The 23,995-nt window shown below is 40.9% G+C and overlaps 3 protein-coding genes across 6 annotated transcripts in view; 1 reads left to right on the top strand and 2 right to left on the bottom strand.

The window, feature by feature from the left end:
* Window positions 1-23,995, top strand: part of LOC110515168 (protein ANKUB1-like) — a 41,374-nt gene that overhangs the window by 5,853 nt on the left and 11,526 nt on the right. The gene's annotated exons all lie outside the window — the stretch shown is intronic.
* On the bottom strand, window positions 382-7,092 carry LOC118966312. Its single transcript, XM_036989298.1, has 6 exons — window positions 7,036-7,092; window positions 6,692-6,832; window positions 6,344-6,462; window positions 6,079-6,115; window positions 5,547-5,947; window positions 382-595 (listed from the first exon to the last, which is right to left on the bottom strand). Exons 1-6 carry the CDS (start codon window positions 7,090-7,092, stop codon window positions 382-384), a joined length of 969 nt encoding a protein of 322 aa, XP_036845193.1.
* On the bottom strand, window positions 16,430-23,958 carry LOC118936861. 4 transcript variants are annotated; one of them, XM_036934475.1, is made up of 8 exons: window positions 23,751-23,958; window positions 23,353-23,428; window positions 23,036-23,154; window positions 22,771-22,807; window positions 22,239-22,639; window positions 16,985-20,774; window positions 16,733-16,820; window positions 16,434-16,603 (listed from the first exon to the last, which is right to left on the bottom strand). In XM_036934475.1, exons 2-8 carry the CDS (start codon window positions 23,389-23,391, stop codon window positions 16,458-16,460), a joined length of 4,620 nt encoding a protein of 1,539 aa, XP_036790370.1. In that variant the 5' UTR covers window positions 23,392-23,428; window positions 23,751-23,958; the 3' UTR covers window positions 16,434-16,457. The 4 variants fall into 4 exon arrangements, with proteins under 4 accessions (XP_036790299.1, XP_036790370.1, XP_036790453.1 ...); XM_036934404.1 differs by having other exon boundaries at window positions 16,430-16,603; window positions 23,353-23,958; XM_036934558.1 differs by lacking the exons at window positions 23,036-23,154; window positions 23,353-23,428; window positions 23,751-23,958 and having other exon boundaries at window positions 22,558-22,639.

Raw genomic sequence — 23,995 nt, 5'->3', positions numbered from 1 at the left:
TTTTGGATGCTCTTAGATGTGAGCGTGCAGGAGGAACCAGATTCACTAATATTGTAGCTGCTCTCGTATTTCCTTATCAGGGCATCAAGATCCTCAATAAAGCCAACATGCGATGCCAAAAACGTGATCTTGTCCTTCAGATCTTCCAGCAAATTCTGTTCGTTCTCGTCAACAAAAGCCACCATTGTGTCAGAGATGGTGGTCATGACTTGCCCTGTTAGACTCTTGCTCTCTTGGTCAACTTTTTCAAGTTTAACAGCCAGCTCTCTCACCATGCTCTCAGTCACCTTGGTCTGTGAGTCTCCCCTTACCGGTGTCACTAGAGAGGTGTGACTTGCGGAGGCACTCTTAACGACCACTGATAAGGCCGACTTGACATCTTTAGCCAACTCTGCCATTACAGCAGGGGTTAGCATCATAGAGCCTGCACTTCCAGATGGAGAATTGGACATGCATGCAAGTTTGGAGAGAGAACCTTGCAGGCTGTCCTGCACACAGGTGACAAGGGTGTCTGTCCTCTGAGACACCTAAGAGGACTTGTAGCGTCTCAGAGTTGGTTGTTTTCTTCTGCACATCAGACAGAGAGGTTAGAGTCCTTGGGGAAAAAAACGCAGAAATCATCAAAGTCAAACAAATAATATGTAAGGCTGTGATGCACATTCAGTGTGTCAAATACATCTGCACCATTGAAAACAATGAGGAAAACGCTGCTGTTTCTCTGAGAAAAAACCTTAGTGTGATGTCAGCCTAACTGCTTAATTTCTAAAGCCCAATAAAATGTATTTTGTATAAGTCATTTGTATTGAAACTGGCCTGTAGATATCCATCTATCCTGGCAATATCTATCCTCTACAAAAATCCAAAATTGCTATAAACTTCAAATACTGTAACTTCTAATAACTTCAAGGACAATCATAAATACAAGGCAGTTTGAAGAAATGTTAAAGGGAAATTTCTAAATGTTTCAACTTCATATTCATCATCTCCAGCACCACCCCAACATCAGCATATGTGAAAAACAGGCATTTCTATGTTTTGTAGTAAAAAAGAAAGAGGAAGATAAGTGTTTTCTATGACATCATCAACCAATTAGTAGGAAATGCCTACTCATAATTGGTTAAAATCACACGATGCACACTGATGATGTCATTAGAATCTAGAGCTGAGCATTTAACCAACATTTTTGTTATTTTTCGGTTTTTAAACAACTAATTGACCGACGTCGGCTCAATTATTTGAATTCCATATAGTTAATTTTTTTCTTCTTCTGTGAGCTCGATGCTCAGTTTCTGTAGAGATAAATCAGATCAAGCACGAACTATGCAATGTAGTAGGGAGTTGTAGTTTCCAACAGGCCAATATTCTACATAGTTTAGCACAGAATATATGGCAATTAATTCCCACAATCCATTGCACGCCCACTTGCTTGTCCACTCTGTGTGGAGCAGATACGGAAACCTCATTGACTGAGACGGAGAGACGAGAGAATGCATGAGAGAGATAAAAAGCAGTTGCGTTGCGAGGATTCTCTACCTGGAAATACATGATCTAAGTGATTGACAGTTGGTGTTCAGCGGTCATAAAAGTAGGTCTTATTTACTTAGAAGAACTACTAAAATAGTGATTTTGTCAGACAGGATAAGCAGCAGCTCTATAGAGATGAGTTGATGACTTGGAATGAAATAATAAAGTCATCAAATAAATATTTTATATGAGAAAGTAAATGATGGTTGATAAGTCATTAACAGTAATGGACAGTCACTACCATCATGGGACTTTTATTCATTGTTTTATTATGTGTTTGAGTTTATTTTATTTATTTATTTTTTATTTTTACAGGGACAGTGCACATTAATCAACGTTTCAGTAAAAGTGCCGGTTTTAGCCAGCCGGCTAATTTTCAACCGCAGTCCCTGGGCAGGTTATTAAAAACAATTACAATATAGACAATAGCAGCATAGAACAAGCAAGACATAGCAACATAGGACAAGCAAGACGTAGCATACAGACAGAGCAACATAGGACAAGCAAGACGTAGCATACAGACATAGCAACATAGGACAAGCAAGACGTAGCATACAGACAGAGCAACATAGGACAAGCAAGACGTAGCATACAGACATAGCAACATAGGACAAGCAAGACGTAGCATACAGACAGAGCAACATAGGACAAGCAAGACGTAGCATACAGACAGAGCAACATAGGACAAGCAAGACGTAGCATACAGACAGAGCAACATAGGACAAGCAAGACGTAGCATACAGACAGAGCAACATAGGACAAGCAAGACGTAGCATACAGACAGAGCAACATAGGACAAGCAAGACGTAGCATACAGACAGAGCAACATAGGACAAGCAAGACGTAGCATACAGACAGAGCAACATAGGACAAGCAAGACGTAGCATACAGACAGAGCAACATAGGACAAGCAAGACGTAGCATACAGACAGAGCAACATAGGACAAGCAAGACGTAGCATACAGACAGAGCAACATAGGACAAGCAAGACGTAGCATACAGACAGAGCAACAGGACAAGCAAGACGTAGCATACAGACAGAGCAACATAGGACAAGCAAGACGTAGCATACAGACAGAGCAACATAGGACAAGCAAGACGTAGCATACAGACAGAGCAACATAGGACAAGCAAGACGTAGCATACAGACATAGCAACATAGGACAAGCAAGACGTAGCATACAGACAGAGCAACATAGGACAAGCAAGACGTAGCATACAGACATAGCAACATAGGACAAGCAAGACGTAGCATACAGACAGAGCAACATAGGACAAGCAAGACGTAGCATACAGACAGAGCAACATAGGACAAGCAAGACGTAGCATACAGACAGAGCAACATAGGACAAGCAAGACGTAGCATACAGACAGAGCAACATAGGACAAGCAAGACGTAGCATACAGACAGAGCAACATAGGACAAGCAAGACGTAGCATACAGACAGAGCAACATAGGACAAGCAAGACGTAGCATACAGACAGAGCAACATAGGACAAGCAAGACGTAGCATACAGACAGAGCAACATAGGACAAGCAAGACGTAGCATACAGACAGAGCAACATAGGACAAGCAAGACGTAGCATACAGACAGAGCAACATAGGACAAGCAAGACGTAGCATACAGACAGAGCAACATAGGACAAGCAAGACGTAGCATACAGACAGAGCAACATAGGACAAGCAAGACGTAGCATACAGACAGAGCAACATAGGACAAGCAAGACGTAGCATACAGACAGAGCAACATAGGACAAGCAAGACGTAGCATACAGACAGAGCAACATAGGACAAGCAAGACGTAGCATACAGACAGAGCAACATAGGACAAGCAAGACGTAGCATACAGACAGAGCAACATAGGACAAGCAAGACGTAGCATACAGACAGAGCAACATAGGACAAGCAAGACGTAGCATACAGACAGAGCAACATAGGACAAGCAAGACGTAGCATACAGACAGAGCAACATAGGACAAGCAAGACGTAGCATACAGACAGAGCAACATAGGACAAGCAAGACGTAGCATACAGACAGAGCAACATAGGACAAGCAAGACGTAGCATACAGACAGAGCAACATAGGACAAGCAAGACGTAGCATACAGACAGAGCAACATAGGACAAGCAAGACGTAGCATACAGACAGAGCAACATAGGACAAGCAAGACGTAGCATACAGACAGAGCAACATAGGACAAGCAAGACGTAGCATACAGACAGAGCAACATAGGACAAGCAAGACGTAGCATACAGACAGAGCAACATAGGACAAGCAAGACGTAGCATACAGACAGAGCAACATAGGACAAGCAAGACGTAGCATACAGACAGAGCAACATAGGACAAGCAAGACGTAGCATACAGACAGAGCAACATAGGACAAGCAAGACGTAGCATACAGACAGAGCAACATAGGACAAGCAAGACGTAGCATACAGACAGAGCAACATAGGACAAGCAAGACGTAGCATACAGACAGAGCAACATAGGACAAGCAAGACGTAGCATACAGACAGAGCAACATAGGACAAGCAAGACGTAGCATACAGACAGAGCAACATAGGACAAGCAAGACGTAGCATACAGACAGAGCAACATAGGACAAGCAAGACGTAGCATACAGACAGAGCAACATAGGACAAGCAAGACGTAGCATACAGACAGAGCAACATAGGACAAGCAAGACGTAGCATACAGACAGAGCAACATAGGACAAGCAAGACGTAGCATACAGACAGAGCAACATAGGACAAGCAAGACGTAGCATACAGACAGAGCAACATAGGACAAGCAAGACGTAGCATACAGACAGAGCAACATAGGACAAGCAAGACGTAGCATACAGGCAGAGCAACATAGGACAAGCAAGACGTAGCATACAGGCAGAGCAACATAGGACAAGCAAGACGTAGCATACAGACAGAGCAACATAGGACAAGCAAGACGTAGCATACAGACAGAGCAACATAAAACAAAAAGCGTCAAGACAAAATTCATAAAAGCAACAAAGTTTCCACACCTCACAAGCTACAGACAACAGACAACATGGAAAGCGGCAACACACAGCTAGGGACCATGTTCACAAATCTGATTGACCTTTAGCCATGTCTTCAAGCATTTTGTGAAAGTGTGATATGTGGTGCAGTTATGTGTGTCTGATGGCAGTGTATTACAGACATGGGAAGCTCTCACAGAGAATGCAGATTTACTAAAGGTGCTTTTCCTTAGGGGAACTATACAGTCACCTCTCATGGCAGACCTTGTGGATCTGCTGCCATATGTCTGGGTTTTCTGTTTAACAAAAATATTGAGTGGAGGGGGAGCCAGGCCATTAAGGATCTTGAATACAAGACATGCGTCGGTGTATTGCACAAGATTTTCCCAACTCAAGAGCTCATGCTTTCTGAGGATGTAACAGTGATGATGGCTATTGGGCTTCCTATCAAGCACTTTGAGAGCCTGTTTGTAGACAGACTGAATAGGTTTTAATGTTGTACAGCAAGCTTGGGCCCAACTAGTCAAGCAGTATGTTAAGTGGGGGAGTATCATAGATTTGAAGTACAGTTTTGCTACCTCTGTAGTCAAACAATTTCGTAAAAATCGAAAATTAGCTAGGTTGAACTTGGTTATTTGAATTACCTTTTTCACATGCTTTTTAAAAGAGAGGTTGGAATCAAGTATGATGCCAAGGTACTTAAAATCGGATACCACCTGGAGCTTCTCCCCTGACACATAGACATCTGGCTCAGTAGCATCTGTTGTTACAGCATTCAACACACATAATCCATAGTGCATTCAATGTCTAAAAAAAGTATTGAAATCCAAAACCGTGATTATTTTTTAAATATTTGAATCGAAACCAAACCAACCTCAAAAAGCACTAATTTCTCAGCACTATTGGAAACAGTTACGTCCCTCTATATTTGTTTTACTACAAAGCATGGAAATGTGTAATTTTCACATATGGTGATGCTGGAGATGAATACGAAGTTGTTAAATTTCCCTTTAAGAACATACCTCATGGCCCCCTTGGGCAGGTAGCTTCCACTGCCCAGACTGCCCTTAGTCAGGTAAATCTCCTTGAACTTAAGTTGTGATTCCTGTTCTTCTTCCTCTTCCTGCTCCATACAGTTGGAGGAAGGGTAGGGAGTCGGGATGCGAAAGCTATTGTAAGACTTTCGACTGCCTGGCCTCTTAGGTACACCAGCCTCAGTAAATCTCACGCGGGACTTGGTGTTAGTCTTATCGTCTAACAGACTGGTGAGTGACGCTGTGACAGATCTCTGTGACAATGGAGAGGAGGCAGTATCTTGGATGCCCAGTAGTTCGTAAAGACCTGGGATGATGATCTGCATCAGCTTGTCCGATAAAAACTGGACAATCCTCAGACAAAAGCCGGCAAGCTGTTGTTTTGTCAGCTGTATTCCAGAAACAGAAGAAGTGTTTTAAAATGTTGCATAGTGTGTCTTTCAAAAGCTTATGAACAAGGTTAAACATTAGGCAGAGTTTTCATGGTAATCTGATTAAATTGTCAGTAACATGATCTTACCGGGTCAAACATGCCCTCACGAATCCCCCTCCATTGCCTGAAAACAATATTGTTATAAATGTTGTCATATCAGGATGCGTGGCAGAATTGTTTTTATTTAATTATTTGCCTGATCGTGAAGTTATACTTGCTTTGTGTCAGTTGTTTTGGCAAAATTGCAATGTGACAACTTTTCTAGCAATGAATTTTTTTTTCCGATTGATCAGTTTCTAATTTGATCCTATTTCCTTGAAGGTGTGATAGTACCAAAGAAAACAGAACATACTTCTCAGTTAGGTTTTGAAGGAAGTCCATAAGTGTCAGATGTTCCACATTGTTGAGCTTTCCCTCTTCTGTGGTTTCCATCACTGAGGTTGCTCTGCTCCTGGTACAATTGCTCTGCTCCTGGTAGAAATGTAATTATATTGCAAATAATCAAACTTAATAAACAACAAATATCATACTGAAATAATTATTAACTGTTAAAGAGTGGAGGAGCATTGGCAACGTTGGGCCAATTAAACAACTGCAACACAACAGAGATGGTTGTGGTATGTCAACATTGCCAATGATAGCATCACTATAACATTTTATTGGATTAATGTTGTAATATGAAATGACAAGGTCAACTTACCATCTCATTGACAGCTTCAGAGGTCAGGTGGTCATCCACCACACAGACAGGCAGGTCTAGAGACTGGGACAAGGCTCTATGGTCATAAGCAGGAGAGAATGGAAACAACATCAGAGCAGTCCCAATGGCAGAATCTAACCACTGTTTTCATGTCAAAGACTCACTTAGTAGTTAATACATGGCCACAAATAATGAGCGGTTCAAATAGATCGGCTGGGGACTTGACCCTACAAATGACTCCATGAATGACGCCTGACCTGCCCCATAACAAGTTCTTTCTTATTAGTCTCTCTCTCTTAATCTCCACACAAATATCTAACTGGACAGAGTGTAAGTGGCCTTACCTGACTCTCTGTGTCAGAAACATCATAGTCTTGTTGTTCTATGTCCTCCAGGGACATCTCAGCTACAGCAGACGGGGCAAAGCCCGGGATGATCTCTCAAACTGAAAATAATGACTGTTTATGTGAACTGAACCATTTACAGTGGCTTGCGAAAGTATTCACCCCCCTTGGCATTTTCCCTATTTTGTTGCCTTATAACCTGGAATTAAAATAGATTTTTGCACTGTCAACTGTGGGACCTTAGGTATGTGCCTTTCCAAATCATGTCCAATCAATTGAATTTACCACAGGTGGACTCCAATCATGTTGTAGAAATACCTCAAGGATGATCAAGGGAAACAGGATGCACCGGTGCTCAATTTCGAGTCTCATAGCAAAGGGTTTGAATACTTATGTAAATAAGGCATTTTAAATTGCAAAAATGTCTAAAAAACTGTTTTTGCTTTGTCATTATAGGATATTGTGTGTAGATTGATGAGGAAAATGTTGTATGTAATCCATTTTAGAATAAGGCTGTAATGTAAAAAATGAAATGTGTAAAAAGTCAAGGGGTCTGAATACTTTCCAAATGCACTGAAGCAGTCTATAAGATATATCTTATTACAGTTTAGGCCTACCTTGTTATTTTATTCCATCTGGCAATATCATATTAATGGATTAAATCTATTTAGTTTGTTTTGTTGCTAGTATTTTTATTAATTGTTTGAAAATACAAGTATTATCTACTTTCTGAAGGACAGCCAAGTTGATAGGCAACATAGAAGCTACAGACAATTATGACATCATTGGAACACATGCACGTGTCACAAACACCTTTAGCCCAAAAAAGCAGTGTAGCAGTGCTGCCCAAGCTGGGGGCAATACACTTTTATTAGGCTTTTATTCAGATTCACAAACAATGCTCTACTTGAAGTCAATGAGTAAACATGTAGCAACATGGCTGAGCTTTAACGTGTAAGTAGAAGTTGACACTAACCATATGTATATTCCTAAAATGCTTGCCCTAAATACCAGTCTAGAACCCAGGTATGTCTCCTGCTATTTATAGTATCTTTCAAGTACATCTTATTACAGTTTAGGCCTATCTTATTATTTTCTTCCATCTAGCAATATCATTTTAAGGGCAAATACACACACGTGTTGTAGGCCAATGAACTCCATAGTTTTAGTTATAGTCGTAGTTTTTCCAGGACAGCTACACCACCCGATGTTACAGGAAGGCCATAAAGATCATCAAGGACAACAACCACCCGAGCCACTGCCTGTTCACCCCGCTATCATCCAGAAGGCGAGGTCAGTACAGGTGCATCAAAGCAGGAACCGAGTGACTGAAAAACAGCTTCTATCTCAAGGCCATCAGACTGTTAAACAGCCACCACTAACATTGAGTGGCTGCTGCCAACACACTGACTCAACTCCAGCCACTTTAATAATGGGAATTGATGGGAAATGATGTACAATATATCACTAGCCACTTTAAACAATGCTACCTAATATAATGTTTACATACCCTACATTATTCATCTCATATGTATACGTATATACTGTACTCTATATCATCTACTGCATCCTTATGTAATACATGTATCACTAGCCACTTTAACTATGCCACTTTGTTTACATACTCATCTCATATGTATATACTGTACTCGATACCATCTACTGTATCTTGCCTATGCTGCTCTGTACCATCACTCATTCATATATCTTTATGTACATATTCTTTATCCCCTTACACTGTGTATAAGACAGTAGTTTTGGAATTGTTAGTTAGATTACTTGTTGGTTATTACTGCATTGTCGGAACTAGAAGCACAAGCATTTCGCTACACTCGCATTAACATCTGCTAACCATGTGTATGTGACAAATAAAATTTGATTTGATTTGATTAGATTTTAATCAGAGTTTATAATAAGGAAGGGGAATTCTGTAACAGTTTATTACATCAAAGGTATGGCAGCTATGGAGCATCATTTTCAAAACAATGTCCAAAACAGGAAATCATTGGATGTGATTCATTCGATTCTATGCAATTTCATCTTTGAGGACTGACATGGAAGCAACCATTACACAACCCTGAACTCAATAACCCCACCCCAGTTTCAGAAGAGATATCAAACCATATCTGGTCATATTGTATTACATACACCCAGGCTGTGCCTGGACAGTGATGGATGGCTATATGGAGCATCCTTGTCCATCATGTTCAGTGTGTTAGTGCTCTCACCACAGCGAGGCAGCAGAGTACCAGTTGAGGTAGGTGCAGGCAGAGCGTAGTAATTAAAGGCAGTGGTAGCCTATCCATCCCCATATCAACACCTGCAGCATCTCATGACACGCGCTCACACTCCCCCATTTACCACAACTTCCAAACTAACTGGACCTAAAACAATGTGTAACTTCGTGGCCATTCCAAGTCAGGATCACACCTAATACCAAATAGCTAAAGAGGATAAACCACAAATAAATTCATGTTTCCTAAAACAATGTGTAACTTCGTGGCCATTCCAAGTCAGGATCACACCTAATACCAAATAGCTAGAGGATAAACCACAAATAAATGCATGTTTTGTAGGGGGGAGTTGACGATTATGTGGCGGTTGTTTCACTATCGACGATGAAATTGCATTAAATCAAAAGAGTCAGACCCAATGATTTACTGTTCGTAAGGACAGAGTGACTAGTAATATTGAACATTAAGTCAAAATGTAGCTAGGGGAGTTCAAGATCCAAGATCACATTTTCTTTCTATGGATTAGCCCATCTGTCAAGTGTTGGTTGTCCAGTAAAAAACTCAAACTTCGAATTAAGATTATCAATCCGATTCTGTGATCAATGTGAATCTGTGAACAGTCTTGTGAATCTTTACTAGAGTCCCCATTAGCTAACGCTATAACGTTAGCTAATCTTCCTGTGGTCCAACACCAATTGATAAGACATTACAAACAATTACAAATGAAGACTTTACAAACATTTAACAAGTAGACAATACAGACAATTAAAATACCTGACATTCAACATTCAGTTGATGCTTTGTAGGTGATGCAATAGCTGTAAACTATAGAGCTCGTGGCCAAGGTGAGTTAAGTGGCTAGAGTGGTTTCCTGTATGCCCATGCTGCACATAGCCCACCCCAATGCACTGGTTAGCCTAGTAAACAAGCCTATACACCGCGACACTATTCACTGTTACAGTGGTCAGAGATCACAGCCAGAAGCCTACCACTACCAACGGGCTACAACTGTTCAGTATTGTTGTCTAATTTATGGACATCGTCTATGTGACTTTTTTTTAATTATCAAGTAGGCCCAACACAGCTTCAGAAGATGTAGGTACATGTATCCATTTTTCAGTTAGCATGGTCATGTTTCCTTTCACGTGAGAAATATTAACCAAAGCATCATTTTCCCTTGCTTATCTCCTTCAAAATACTGCAAGCAACAGAGCTATATAAATAATGACTGTATTGGCATGAGTCCATACCTTATTATTGACTTCAATTGGAGGTGCAATTCACTCCTTTTGACGAGTAGGTTTGGTCCTCATTTCCAGAGCAAATGTGCAACAGTTCTACACACACATATTTAACTGTCTGTTTTCATTACATCATCAGCTACCTTTGTTACATCACAAAGCCAGCTGGCTAAATCTGGCACATTTACAGAAATACAGTAGATTGTCCCTGTCAAATACATTTGATAAAAAATAAATGTCCAAAACAAACAGTGGTGGAAAAAGTCCTCAATCAGTCAGTTGTAAACAGTATGACTCAAGTAAATGTGAAAGTTGCCCAGTAAAATACTACTTGGGAAGTATTTGGTTTGAAATATTCTCAAGTATCAAAAGTAAAAATAATTTTAAAAATTAAGCAAAGCAGACAACACAATTGTATTGCTTTTTTTGAATGTAAGAATAGCCAGGGGCACACTCCAACACTTAGACATAATTTATAAACTAAGCATTTGTGTTTATTGAGTCTGCCAGATCAGGGGTAGGGGATGTTCTCTTGATAAATGTGTGAATTGGACCATTTTCCTGTCATACAAAGCATTCAAAATGTACTTTTGGGTATCAGGGAAAGTGGATGGAGTCAAAAGTACATTTCTGTCCTTTATGAATGTACTGAAGTTGTCAAAAATATAAATAGTTAAAGTACAGATACCCCCAAAACGATTTAAATCATTTTTACTTAAGTACTTTGCACCACTGAAAACAAACCTTTTCTAATGTCTCTATATCACTGGCTTGCAGGGTTTTCACCATTGACCCTTCATGTAATGGTATCGAAGTTCAAGATCCATCTTGGCTTAATGTAGGTAACAAGTATTGAAGGTGTATAACGTAAACTTTTGTTAGTCAACGTTCACGTTCGTAATGATAGTTTATTACACTTGTCTGAGCAGTCAAACTGGTATGAAAAATATCCCATTCATAATAGAAAAGACAATGTTCAGAATACCTGGAGTGACAATTGATGGAAAGGGTTTACAGCATTACAAAAGTTTGATTAAAAACGGAATATTTATTCACCCACAATTTATTCTTGGCGCACTCTTTCAACTTGAAAATTAAGTTATGTTCAAGGATATTTAGATTTTTGTGGCTTAAAAATAGAGTACAAACTCAGTCTGTACATCACTTTAATATTAATAACCAATGTCAAGGCATCATGATACAGAGAAATACATACAAATGCTACAGTCTACCAACATCAAATAAATGCTGATGACAGACATATTTATGCAAAAAACAGGGGGTAAATTAATTTAGATACAGTCACAAGCTCCAATCTGAATGGCAGCAGGGAGAATATGATGTGGACACCAAGGAACTTAATTCTCAATCCGCTCCACTACAGCCCTGTTGATGTGAATGGGGGAGTGTTCTGCCCTCCTTTTCCTGTAGTCCACGATCATCTCCTTTGTTTTGCTCATGTTGAGGGAGAGGTTGTTGTCCTGGCACCACACTGCCAGGTCTCTGACCTCCTCCCTATAGGCTGTCTCATCATTGTCGGTGATCAGGCCCACCCCTGTTGTGTCGTCAGCAAACTGAATGATGGTGTTGGAGTCGTGCTGGCCATGCAGGAGGGGACTATCCCCTGAGGGGCCCCCATGTTGAGGATCAGTGTGGCAGATGTGGTGTTGCCAAAATATAAACAAGAATAATGTTCATAAGTATGATCCCCAATCAGAGACAACAATAGATAACTGCCTCTGATTGGGAACCATACCACTCCAAACAAAGAAATACAGTGCCTTGCGAAAGTATTCGGCCCCCTTGAACTTTGCGACCTTTTGCCACATTTCAAGCTTCTAACATAAAGATATAAAACTATTTTTTTGTTAAGAATCAACAACAAGTGGGACACAATCATGAAGTGGAACGACATTTATTGGATATTTCAAACTTTTTTAACAAATCAAAAACTGAAAAATTGGGCATGCAAAATTATTCAGCCCCTTTACTTTCAGTGCAGCAAACTCTCTCCAGAAGTTCAGTGAGGATCTCTGAATGATCCAATGTTGACCTAAATGACTAATGATGATAAATACAATCCACCTGTGTGTAATCAAGTCTCCGTATAAATGCACCTGCACTGTGATAGTCTCAGAGGTCCATTAAAAGCGCAGAGAGCATCATGAAGAACAAGGAACACACCAGGCCGGTCCGAGATACTGTTGTGAAGAAGTTTAAAGCCTGGATTTGGATACGAAAAGATTTCATAAGCTTTAAACATCCCAAGGAGCACTGTGCAAGCGATAATATTGAAATGGAAGGAGTATCAGACCACTGCAAATCTACCAAGACCTGGCCGTCCCTCTAAACTTTCAGCTCATACAAGGAGAAGACTGATCAGAGATGCAGCCAAGAGGCCCATGATCACTCTGGATGAACTGCAGAGATCTACAGCTGAGGTGGGAGACTCTGTCCATAGGACAACAATCAGTCGTATATTGCACAAATCTGGCCTTTATGGAAGAGTGGCAAGAAGAAAGCCATTTCTTAAAGATATCCATAAAACACCAAACGTGGAAGAAGGTGCTCTGGTCAGATGAAACCAAAATTGAACTTTTTGGCAACAATGCAAAACATTATGTTTGGCGTAAAAGTAACACACCATCCCCACTGTCAAACATGGTGGTGGCAGCATCATGGTTTGGGCCTGCTTTTCTTCAGCAGGGACAGGGAAGATGGTTAAAATTGATGGGAAGATGGATGGAGCCAAATACAGGACCATTCTGGAAGAAAACCTGATGAAGTCTGCAAAAGACCTGAGACTGGGACGGAGATTTGTCTTCCAACAAGACAATGATCCAAAACATAAAGCAAAATCTACAATGGAATGGTTCAAAAATAAACATATCCAGGTGTTAGAATGGCCAAGTCAAAGTCCAGACCTGAATCCAATCGAGAATCTGTGGAAAGAACTGAAAACTGCTGTTCACAAATGCTCTCCATCCAACCTCACTGAGCTCGAGCTGTTTTGCAAGGAGGAATGGGAAAAAATGTCTGTCTCTCGATGTGCAAAACTGATAGAGACATACCCCAAGCGACTTACAGCTGTAATCGCAGCAAAAGGTGGCGCTACAAAGTATTAACTTAAGGGGGCTGAATAATTTTGCACGCCCAATTTTTCAGTTTTTGATTTGTTAAAAAAGTTTGAAATATCCAATAAATGTCGTTCCACTTCATGATTGTGTCCCACTTGTTGTTGATTCTTCACAAAAAAATACAGTTTTATATCTTTATGTTTGAAGCCTGAAATGTGGCAAAAGGTAGCAAAGTTCAAGGGGGCCGAATACTTTCGCAAGGCACTGTATATAGCATGGTGATATATAGTATGGTTATATAGTATGGTTAAATAGTATGGTTGTATAGTATGATTATATATATATTATGGTGATATAGAGTGTGGTAAGATATAGTATGGTTATATAGTATGATTATACAGTATGGTTATATAGTATGATTATATAGTATGATTAGGTGATTTAGTTAATTCAAACAGATGCCATTAATACAGGTAACGAGTGGAGGACAGAGGAGCCTCTTAAAGAAGAAGTTACAGGTCTGTGAGAGACAGAAATCTTGCTTGTTTGTAGGTGACCAAATACTTATTTTCCACCATAATTTGCAAATAAATTCATTCAAAATCCTACAATGTGATTTTTCTGGATTTTTTTTGTCATTTTGTCTGTTACAGGCCTCTCTCATCTTTTTAAGTGGGAGAACTTGCACAATTGGTGGCTGACTAAATACTTTTTTGCCCCACTGTATAGTGTGGTGGTATATAGTATGGTGATATATAGAATGTTGAGGTCACCCTGCTTGAGACTTAAAGTAATATTGCCCTTGCTCAACCAAGACCATGGTTATGGTAGAGTGGTTGGTTAGTAAGAACACTGCTTCGTGAGTGTGAAGTGTTGTTGTACAGAGGTCCCTGGGTACATGTCCAGAGCCAGACAGGGACAGAACTCACTCTGTTCCACTAAGTTCTGTGGAAGATTTGCTAACAGAGGAGAGTGGTTATGTATCTAAGTACAAATGTAACCATCAGAATAATGTTTATCTGTGTTCCTTGCTCCTTACTTACACATCCCATTATTGACATAGTCAAAGCCAGACCTTCTGTCTGTCTCTCCTTCTTGCTGGTTGACTAGAGTGGAAATCTATAGTATTGTATGGTTGACCTGGGATAGAGCTGAAATGTGGCCCGATGTAGTGTTGCCTTTGTACCAAACACCCTTACAGTCATAAACCTTTTCCCCATGTAATCGCCTCGACCTCAGTCTGGTGTTCGCTAACAGTATCTGAAGAGTCTGTATACCCAGTGGTATATAGTACAGTAGAGCACAGCAGAGTACAGCAGACTACAGTAGAGCACAGCAGAGTACAGCAGACAGAGTACAGCAGAGTACAGTAGAGTACAGTAGAGCACAGCAGGCTGTATAGTAGGAGAAGAAGAGGCCCTTTGGGTTCATTGAAATACATATTCATAATATTTCTGTTAACAATTTAATCTGCACCCAGATTAGTGTTCAATTTAATTTTCACCCAGATTAGTGTTCAATTTAATCTGCACCCAGATTAGTTTTCAATTTAATTTTCACCCAGATTAGTGTTCAATTTAATCTGCACCCAGATTAGTGTTCAATGTGATAGAACAAAACTCAGTACAGCACATGAATTAGAAAATGTTGTTACAAATTTGTGCCACGAGATGGTGGTAGATTATAAGTTTAAATAGCATGGACCTTTGATTTGTCTCTGGATAGAAATTGCCCTTGGGCACAGATCTAGGATCAGTTTACTCTCACCAAATCCTAACCTTTACCATTAGCAGTAAAAACACAAACCAGACCTGAGATCAGTGCAAAGGAGCCACTTCATCTTACCCCTGTAATTATATGACTCCTAACTTATATATACTGAGTGTACCAAACATTAGAAACACCTTCCTAATATTGAGTTGCACCCCGCCTTTTGCCATCAGAACAGCCTCAATTCGTTGGGGCATGGACTCTACAAGGTGTTTGAAAGCGTTCCCCAGGGTTGCTGGCCCATGTTGACTCAGTGCCGTGACGGGGGGAGACCCTCTCAGTCTTGGGCACTGTGTTTCTCCTGAGTACGTCTGTGGCCAGGCTCATGACCCTGGTGTCCCAGCAGTGTGGGCTTCCCGTCAGCTCCTTCAGACTGAGCTCTCCCACCGGCCTGCAACTCTACGACTGCAACCGGCTGCACGACTACACCATTGACCTGGGTATGGCCTTCCTTGTGCAGTAGATCAATCAGCTGTAATCGCAGCAAAAGGTGGCGCTACAAAGTATTAACTTAAGGGGGCTGAATAATTTTGCACGCTCAATTTTTCAGTTTTTGATTTGTTAAAAAAGTTTGAAATATCCAATAAATGTCGTTCCACTTCACGATTGTGTCCCACTTGTTGATTCTTCACATAAAAAATAAAAATAGTTTTATATCTTTATGTTTGAAGCCTGAAATGTGGCAAAATGTCGCAAAGTTCAAGGGGGCCGAATACTTTCGCAAGGCACTGTAGATCACCTAGATTGCCCACCCTAGTCACACCCTGACCTAACCAACCACTTTGCCTATTTGATGGTTAGTCTGAGGGCATAGCAGGATTTCATATAAGTGTCTAGATTAGTGTCCCGCTCCTTGAAAGAAGCAGCTCTAGCCTTTAGCGCGGTGTGGATGTTGCCTGTAATCCATGGCTTCTGTCGGGGATATGTACATACGGTCACTGTGGGCACGACGTTGTCGATCCACTTATTGATGTAGCCTGTGACTGAGGTGGTATACTCCTCAATGCATGTGGATGAATCGCAGAACATATTACAGTCTGTGCTAGCAAAACAGTCAACATATGACAACAAATGAATGCAATCTCATTTAATGAGGAAAATTATCTTGGGTTGGAGAAGCTTCTAGTGATGGCTCTATACATTCTGGTGAAAAGGGAGGGTTTGCGAGTCTTCTCTTCAGGTGGGAAGGAATATGCGATGTCATTTCCCTCTGGAGCAAAGGAGCCATGAGAATTTGTCCTCGACTCTGCAAAGAAAGACCATCCAGTATGTCATGGGTAACAATTCAGAGCAGAGTGCAATGTCTTTCCAAATGAATTAGTTGAACGCTAAAGTAATAATATCTTAGTCTTGAATGAGCAGCAGCAGGGCTTACCTGTAAAGTACACAGTAGGGGAAGTGTTCTGAGGCTGGTACTCCATAGACTTTTGAGGACAGTGGTTCTTTCTAACTTTCTTGGAACCCTGTTTGGTGGGAAAAGGCACATTAAAACAAACTGTTATATATCTTAAAGTACAGTATATCAACTGGAAAAAGGCAATACAATGCTAAAATACTGAATTATATAAACAAATAATATCTCATACATTCAAAAGCAGTGTTATTCATGAAAAATCTGTACTTATACCTTTATGTTAAAGCATATCTTGCTGAACATGGTTTTCTTGCTTTTCTTGGACTTGAAGATGGGGATCTGCTCTCCAGTACTGCTGGTGCTATCCCTTACCAAATCCAACATCCCTTCTACAATGTCACTGGTGGCCATGCTGGTACCGGACTCAAAAGAACATTTGGCATTGGCTTTGGTGATCATTTGATGACTTGAGCCAACTGATAAGGCATCCATCATTTTGTTGACCATGACCTTCGTGAGCTGATTCATTGTGTCACTATCCTCTGGCTTGCTCTGATTGAGCTGGATAGGAAAGACCATGCAAGTAGAGGTGCTTGGTTCATTCTGGACTGAAACATCAATGTTGATATTTTCATACTCATCTAACCACTGTTTTAGGAAGCCCTTCACTGTCTCTTCAGCAAATATCTGGAGAAGCTGAGAGGAGAGCTTCCTGGATATGGCACATTGTTCCTTTCCCCATTTCAGCCTTGAAAGAATGGAGTCTGAAGCACTTCTGGCTGCTGCCAATGTTAAGACCTGTGGAGTGCTGTGGCTGTCCTGAAGGGCTATCACTTTATCCACAAATTCATGACTGAACATGTGGATGGTCCCAGTGGAAATTATTTTTCTCAATTTCCTAACAGCAGATCGGAGGTTGTCAGGATGAAAAGCACCCTGTCCATCTTCCTGTGTGTTCTCAACACTTTCCACCATTTCATCCACTACCACCCCAGCAGCTTGCCTGACTTTGTCCACAAAGGATGGGGGAAGTAAGTTCTCTGTGTGAAACAAGTCCTGAATGATCATGTTTCTTACAATGGGGAAGTCACTCTGAGCAGATAATTCAGTGGGGATGGGAGTACCGGGCAAGGTGAAGTCCCATTCTGACTGCTTTGATTTTGAAGTAGGTGTTAGAGAGATGGAGGAGCGTGAAGAAGAGGTATTTCTTGTATTTTGGCTGTCAGCACTCCTACAACGGATCGTGCCAATATCCTCCAGCATGGATCCTGAGAGCTTAGTGGTTTTAGGTAGTAATTTGTGCGGAATGTCCACACAGGCATCGTTTCCACCAGGTCTAACACTGCTCTGGTTGACCTCAAGATGGCAGAGACTTGCTCTTTGTGAAGCAGGACTGCTTTGATATGTAAATATTGGGATTGAACCAAGTGTTGTGTCTGACATTTGAAGATCTTTTCTGAGAAACTCCGTAATCTTACTTTGCAGACTGTAGTAGATGTTACGAGCAACAGACCAGATCCTTTTCTCAGAAACCTGTCCAGTGGTGAGCAGGGAGGTTCCAGATACCATGTCAGATGATTGGGTGGTCTGGGTGAGCTCCTGCAGATCTTTCACTATGGTTTGTATAATATCAGTAGATGTGGTGGATGTAGATACAGACTGGAGGTACTTATCTGTTGTACCTTCCTCCACAACGTTAAATGATCTAGAGAGGACTTCACTCACTCCTTTCTCAGCTTTGGTTTGGAACTCATGACTAGAACGTTTTTGGAGGCTCTTTGTTGAAAGACTGTGGGAAGATGCAATGCCTTTGGAGGCAGCCGTGCTGCAATCTAGACTTACTGGAGAGGTTCGCTCAGGAGAACCTTGGAGACGTTCAAACATGTCTTCACATGGTGTTGGGGACCTTGACAAGGAGATGTCCTTCAGCTGAGACAGAACACCACCTACCAATATGTTGACCTCAAGGGACATATCAGATATTTTCTTTCCTACTGTGGAGAAGCAAGGTGCATTTGATGTCTGATCCTCGCATGAGGTCAAGATTGTTGAAATGACCTGTTTGGTACTATTGTTCATTAGACCCTCGTCTGTTTCAGTCCAGAGAAGTTTTGAACTCTCGCTGACACCCATGTGTAGAGTCACTTCCTGGTTCAAACTGGGCAAGTGAGGCACACTCTTACTAGCTTGCGTCAAGTTCTGGCTTGCCAAACCAAGGTACTCCTTAGTCACAAGATGTCCAGAGTCCTCTGTGGGTGTATGGCTAGACATTCTTCTCTGTACGTCTGACCTCCGCCGGTGAATGGTGAAGCCCTTTAATGTCTTCTTAATATTTTTATATAAACTAGTAGTAGCAGACCAGATCCTGTTCTTTCGCTTTTGTGCATTTTCCTGGAGGTCAGGTTCTCTCTCCTCTACTTCTGCAGGTTGCGCCGAGCTCTGCAGGTCTTCCACAAATGTGTCAATGATGCCAAAGGCAGCAGAATCCGCACAAATATCCTTTGACAAGGTTCTCTGGTTTTGAATGGAACAAGACCTGGATGCTACAGAATAAGCAGGCTGTGCACTAGTTAAGCTACTGGTGGACTTTTTAACTAGGAACTCACTCACTGCTTGAGTGGCATTTCTCTTAAATTCCTCACTTGAGAGTTTTCTAATACAATCTAACAGACTGGTCAAAGAAGCTGTGGCCTTACTTCTGCTGTCCTCAATTTGACAGGGGAACTCACATACTATTGGTGATGAGGCCCTGGAATGGGCAATATCCCCAAGCTGAGCCAGAACACCCTCTACAAATTTCTCTCTCTCAATAGAGAAGCCTGATCCTTTTTCTCCAACAGTGTACAGGGGGTCCTCCTTTGACATTTCAGTGTTGTACAAGACCAGAAGCTCTGAGATGACTTCTTTGGTGCAAGTTGTCAGAAGGAGCTTGCTTTCTTCTGACTCTGTTTTTGCCCAAAGAAGTTTTGAGCACTCACTTAGGCCTCTTTGTAAAGTAACTTCACCAGTGGACTCTGGCAACTGAGGCTCACTCTTACTGGGCCTATATTTCATGTCTAAGCAAGGAAGTGGAACTGTCTCCTTGAACTCAGCATTTGTGATGTTGTCATCAGATGTGACAATGCTCTTTAGGGCAAATCTCTGAAGCTTGTCGAAATAATCTTTCAAGTTGTTTTGGATGCTGTGGTAAATGTGAACAGCAGCAGACCAGGCACTCTTCTGTTGGGGACTCTCTTCAGATTCAGCCAAGGACTTCATATCTGACACGAAAGTCTTAACAACTACTGACGCTGCTGAGCCCACTGGGTGAATTGACTCTGTCTTTACAATGCCATACAATGTTTGACCTGATACAGCACCTGTTAACTCAGACTGAATGACTGAACTAGGAAAGCTCAAACTACTGACTTTTTTGTCAAGAACTCCACTCACTGCTTGTATTGCTGATGTTTGAAACTCCCGGCTAGAGAGTTTTTGGATGCTCTTAGATGTGAGCGTGCAGGAGGAACCAGATTCACTAATATTGTAGCTGCTCTCGTATTTCCTTATCAGGGCATCAAGATCCTCAATGAAGCCAACATGCGATGCCAAAAACGTGATCTTGTCCTTCAGATCTTCCAGCAAATTCTGTTTGTTCTCGTCAACAAAAGCCACCATTGTGTCAGAGATGGTGGTCATGACTTGCCCTGTTAGACTCTTGCTCTCTTGGTCAACTTTTTCAAGTTTAAAAGCCAGCTCTCTCACCATGCTCTCAGTCACCTTGGTCTGTGAGTCTCCCCTTACCGGTGTCACTAGAGAGGTTTGACTTGCGGAGGCACTCTTAACGACCACTGATAAGGCCGACTTGACATCTTTAGCCAACTCTGCCATTACAGCAGGGGTTAGCATCATAGAGCCTGCACTTCCAGATGGAGAATTGGACATGCATGCAAGTTTGGAGAGAGAACCTTGCAGGCTGTCCTGCACACAGGTGACGAGGGTGTCCTCTGAGACACCTAAGAGGACTTGTAGCGTCTCAGAGTTGGTTGTTTTCTTCTGCACATCAGACAGAGAGGTTAGAGTCCTTGGGAAAAAACCCCGCAGAAATCATCAAAGTCAAACAAATAATATGTAAGGCTGTGATGCACATTCAGTGTGTCAAATACATCTGCACCATTGAAAACAATGAGGAAAACGCTGCTGTTTCTCTGAGAAAAAACCTTAGTGTGACGTCAGCCTAACTGCTTAATTTCTAAAGCCCAATAAAATGTATTTTGTATAAGTCATTTGTATTGAAACTGGCGTGTAGATATCTATCTATCCTGGCAACATCTATCCTCTACAAAAATCCAAATTGCTATAAACTTCAAATACTGTAACTTCTAATAACTTCAAGGACAATCATAAATACAAGGCAGTTTGAAGAAATGTTAAAGGGAAATTTCTAAATGTTTCAACTTCATATTCATCATCTCCAGCACCACCCCAACATCAGCATATGTGAAAAACGGGCATTTCTATGTTTTGTAGTAAAAAAGAAAGAGGAGGATAAGTGTTTTCTATGACATCATCAACCAATTAGTAGGCAATGCCTACTCATAATTGGTTAAAATCACACCATGCACACTGATGATGTCATTAGAATCTAAAGCTGAGCATTTAACCAACATTTTTGTTATTTTTCGGTTTTTAAACAACTAATTGACCGACGTCGGCTCAATTATTTGAATTCCATATAGTTAATTTTTTTCTTCTTCTGTGAGCTCGATGCTCAGTTTCTGTAGAGATAAATCAGATCAAGCACGAACTATGCAATGTAGTAGGGAGTTGTAGTTTCCAACAGGCCAATATTCTACATAGTTTGGCACAGAAAATATGGCAATTAATTCCCATAATCCATTGCACGCCCACTTGCTTGTCCACTCTGTGTGGAGCAGATACGGAAACCTCATTGACTGAGACGGAGAGACGAGAGAATGCATGAGAGAGATAAAAAGCAGTTGCGTTGCGAGGATTCTCTACCTGGAAATACATGATCTAAGTGATTGACAGTTGGTGTTCAGCGGTCATAAAAGTAGGTCTTATTTACTTAGAAGAACTACTAAAATAGTGATTTTGTCAGACAGGATAAGCAGCAGCTCTATAGAGATGAGTTGATGACTTGGAATGAAATAATAAAGTCATCAAATAAATATTTTATATGAGAAAGTAAATTATGGTTGATAAGTCATAAACAGTAATGGACAGTCACTACCATCATGGGACTTTTATTCATTGTTTTATTATGTGTTGTTACAGCATTCAACACACATAATCCATAGTGCATTCAATGTCTAAAAAAAGTATTGAAATCCAAAACCGTGATTATTTTTTAAATATTTGAATCGAAACCAAACCAACCTCAAAAAGCACTAATTTCTCAGCACTATTGGAAACAGTTAAGTCCCTCTATATTTTTTTTACTACAAAGCATGGAAATGTGTAATTTTCACATATGGTGATGCTGGAGATGAATACGAAGTTGTTAAATTTCCCTTTAAGAACATACCTCATGGCCCCCTTGGGCAGGTAGCTTCCACTGCCCAGACTGCCCTTAGTCAGGTAAATCTCCTTGAACTTAAGTTGTGATTCCTGTTCTTCTTCCTCTTCCTGCTCCATACAGTTGGAGGAAGGGTAGGGAGTCGGGATGCGAAAGCTATTGTAAGACTTTTGACTGCCTGGCCTCTTAGGTACACCAGCCTCAGTAAATCTCACGCAGGACTTGGTGTTAGTCTTATCGTCTAACAGACTGGTGAGTGACGCTGTGAGAGATCTCTGTGACAATGGAGAAGAGGCAGCATCTTGGATGCCCAGTAGTTCGTAAAGACCTGGGATGATGATCTGCATCAGCTTGTCCGATAAAAACTGGACAATCCTCAGACACAAGCCGGCAAGCTGTTGTTTTGTCAGCTGTATTCCAGAAACAGAAGAAGTGTTTTAAAATGTTGCATAGTGCGTCTTTCAAAAGCTTATGAACAAGGTTAAACATTAGGCAGAGTTTTCATGGTAATCTGATTAAATTGTCAGTAACATGATCTTACCGGGTCAAACATACCCTCACGAATCCCCCTCCATTGCCTGAAAACAATATTGTTATAAATGTTGTCATATCAGGATGCGTGGCAGAATAGTTTTTATTTAATTATTTGCCTGATCGTGAAGTTATACTTGCTTTGTGTCAGTTGTTTTGGCAAAATTGCAATGTGACAACTTTTCTAGCACTGAACATTTTTTTCAGATTGATCAGTTTCTAATTTGATCCTATTTCCTTGAAGGTGTGATAGTACCAAAGAAAACAGAACATACTTCTCAGTTAGGTTTTGAAGGAAGTCCATAAGTGTCAGATGTTCCACATTGTTGAGCTTTCCCTCTTCTGTGGTTTCCATCACTGAGGTTGCTCTGCTCCTGGTACAATTGCTCTGCTCCTGGTAGAAATGTAATTATATTGCAAATAATCAAACTTAATTAACAACAAATATCATACTGAAATAATTATTAACTGTTAAAGAGGGGAGGAGCATTGGCAACGTTGGGCCAATTAAACAACTGCAACACAACAGAGATGGTTGTGGTACGTCAACATTGCCAATGATAGCATCACTGAAATGACAAGGTCAACATACCATCTCATTGACAGCTTCAGAGGTCAGGTGGTCATCCATCACACAGACAGGCAGGTCTAGAGACTGGGACAAGGCTCTATGGTCATAACCAGGAGAGAATGGAAACATCAGAGCAGTCCCAATGGCAGAATCTAACCACTGTCTTCATGTCAAAGACTCACTCACTCATTTGCTTTGTCAAACCTACCCCTTAGAATGACTTCGATATTAAAAACCCAGGCTTTCCTAAAATGTTTACCTCAGCCAGTCTAGAACCCAGGTGTGTCTACAAAACACATGTACTCCTCCATAAGGTTCATGGCTTGCCTATTGTTTTATCCCAGTACAAGAGGGGCAACTGGATTCAGGATTAAACACAAGCAGTCTTTAAGGTATATCTTATTACAGTTTAGGCCTACCTTATTATTTTCTTCCATCTGGCAATATCATTTTAAGGAATGAAATCTGTTTTGTTGCTAGTATTATTAGTAACTGTAGGAAAATACAGCTGTAAAGTACAAGAATCAGCTACTTTCTGAAGGGAAGCCAAGCTCATAAGCAATTTAGAACCTACAGACAATTATGACAAAATTGGAACGCATAAATGCGTCACAAACGCCTTGTGGTCACATGTTATTTTAGGGCGTGGCTCCGCATTCGTGAA

Source organism: Oncorhynchus mykiss, chromosome 1 (assembly GCF_013265735.2).
Source record: "Oncorhynchus mykiss isolate Arlee chromosome 1, USDA_OmykA_1.1, whole genome shotgun sequence".
NCBI classification, from domain to species: domain Eukaryota; kingdom Metazoa; phylum Chordata; class Actinopteri; order Salmoniformes; family Salmonidae; genus Oncorhynchus; species Oncorhynchus mykiss.
This window is presented reverse-complemented; position numbering and strand designations above follow the sequence as displayed.

Coding starts and splice junctions, on each gene's coding strand:
- LOC118936861 (XM_036934404.1), bottom strand. CDS start 23,460: ATGTTTCCATTCTCTCCTGGTTATGACCATAGAGCCTTGTCCCAGTCT. Junction 20,775..22,238: donor CTGCCCAAGGGGGCCATGAG/GTATGTTCTTAA, acceptor TTTTTTCCCAAG/GACTCTAACCTCTCTGTCTG. Junction 16,821..16,984: donor AGATATGCTTTAACATAAAG/GTATAAGTACAG, acceptor CCCACCAAACAG/GGTTCCAAGAAAGTTAGAAA.
- LOC118966312 (XM_036989298.1), bottom strand. CDS start 7,092: ATGTCCCTGGAGGACATAGAACAACAAGACTATGATGTTTCTGACACA. Junction 5,948..6,078: donor GTGAGGGCATGTTTGACCCG/GTAAGATCATGT, acceptor TCTGGAATACAG/CTGACAAAACAACAGCTTGC. Junction 596..5,546: donor CTGCCCAAGGGGGCCATGAG/GTATGTTCTTAA, acceptor TTTTTCCCCAAG/GACTCTAACCTCTCTGTCTG.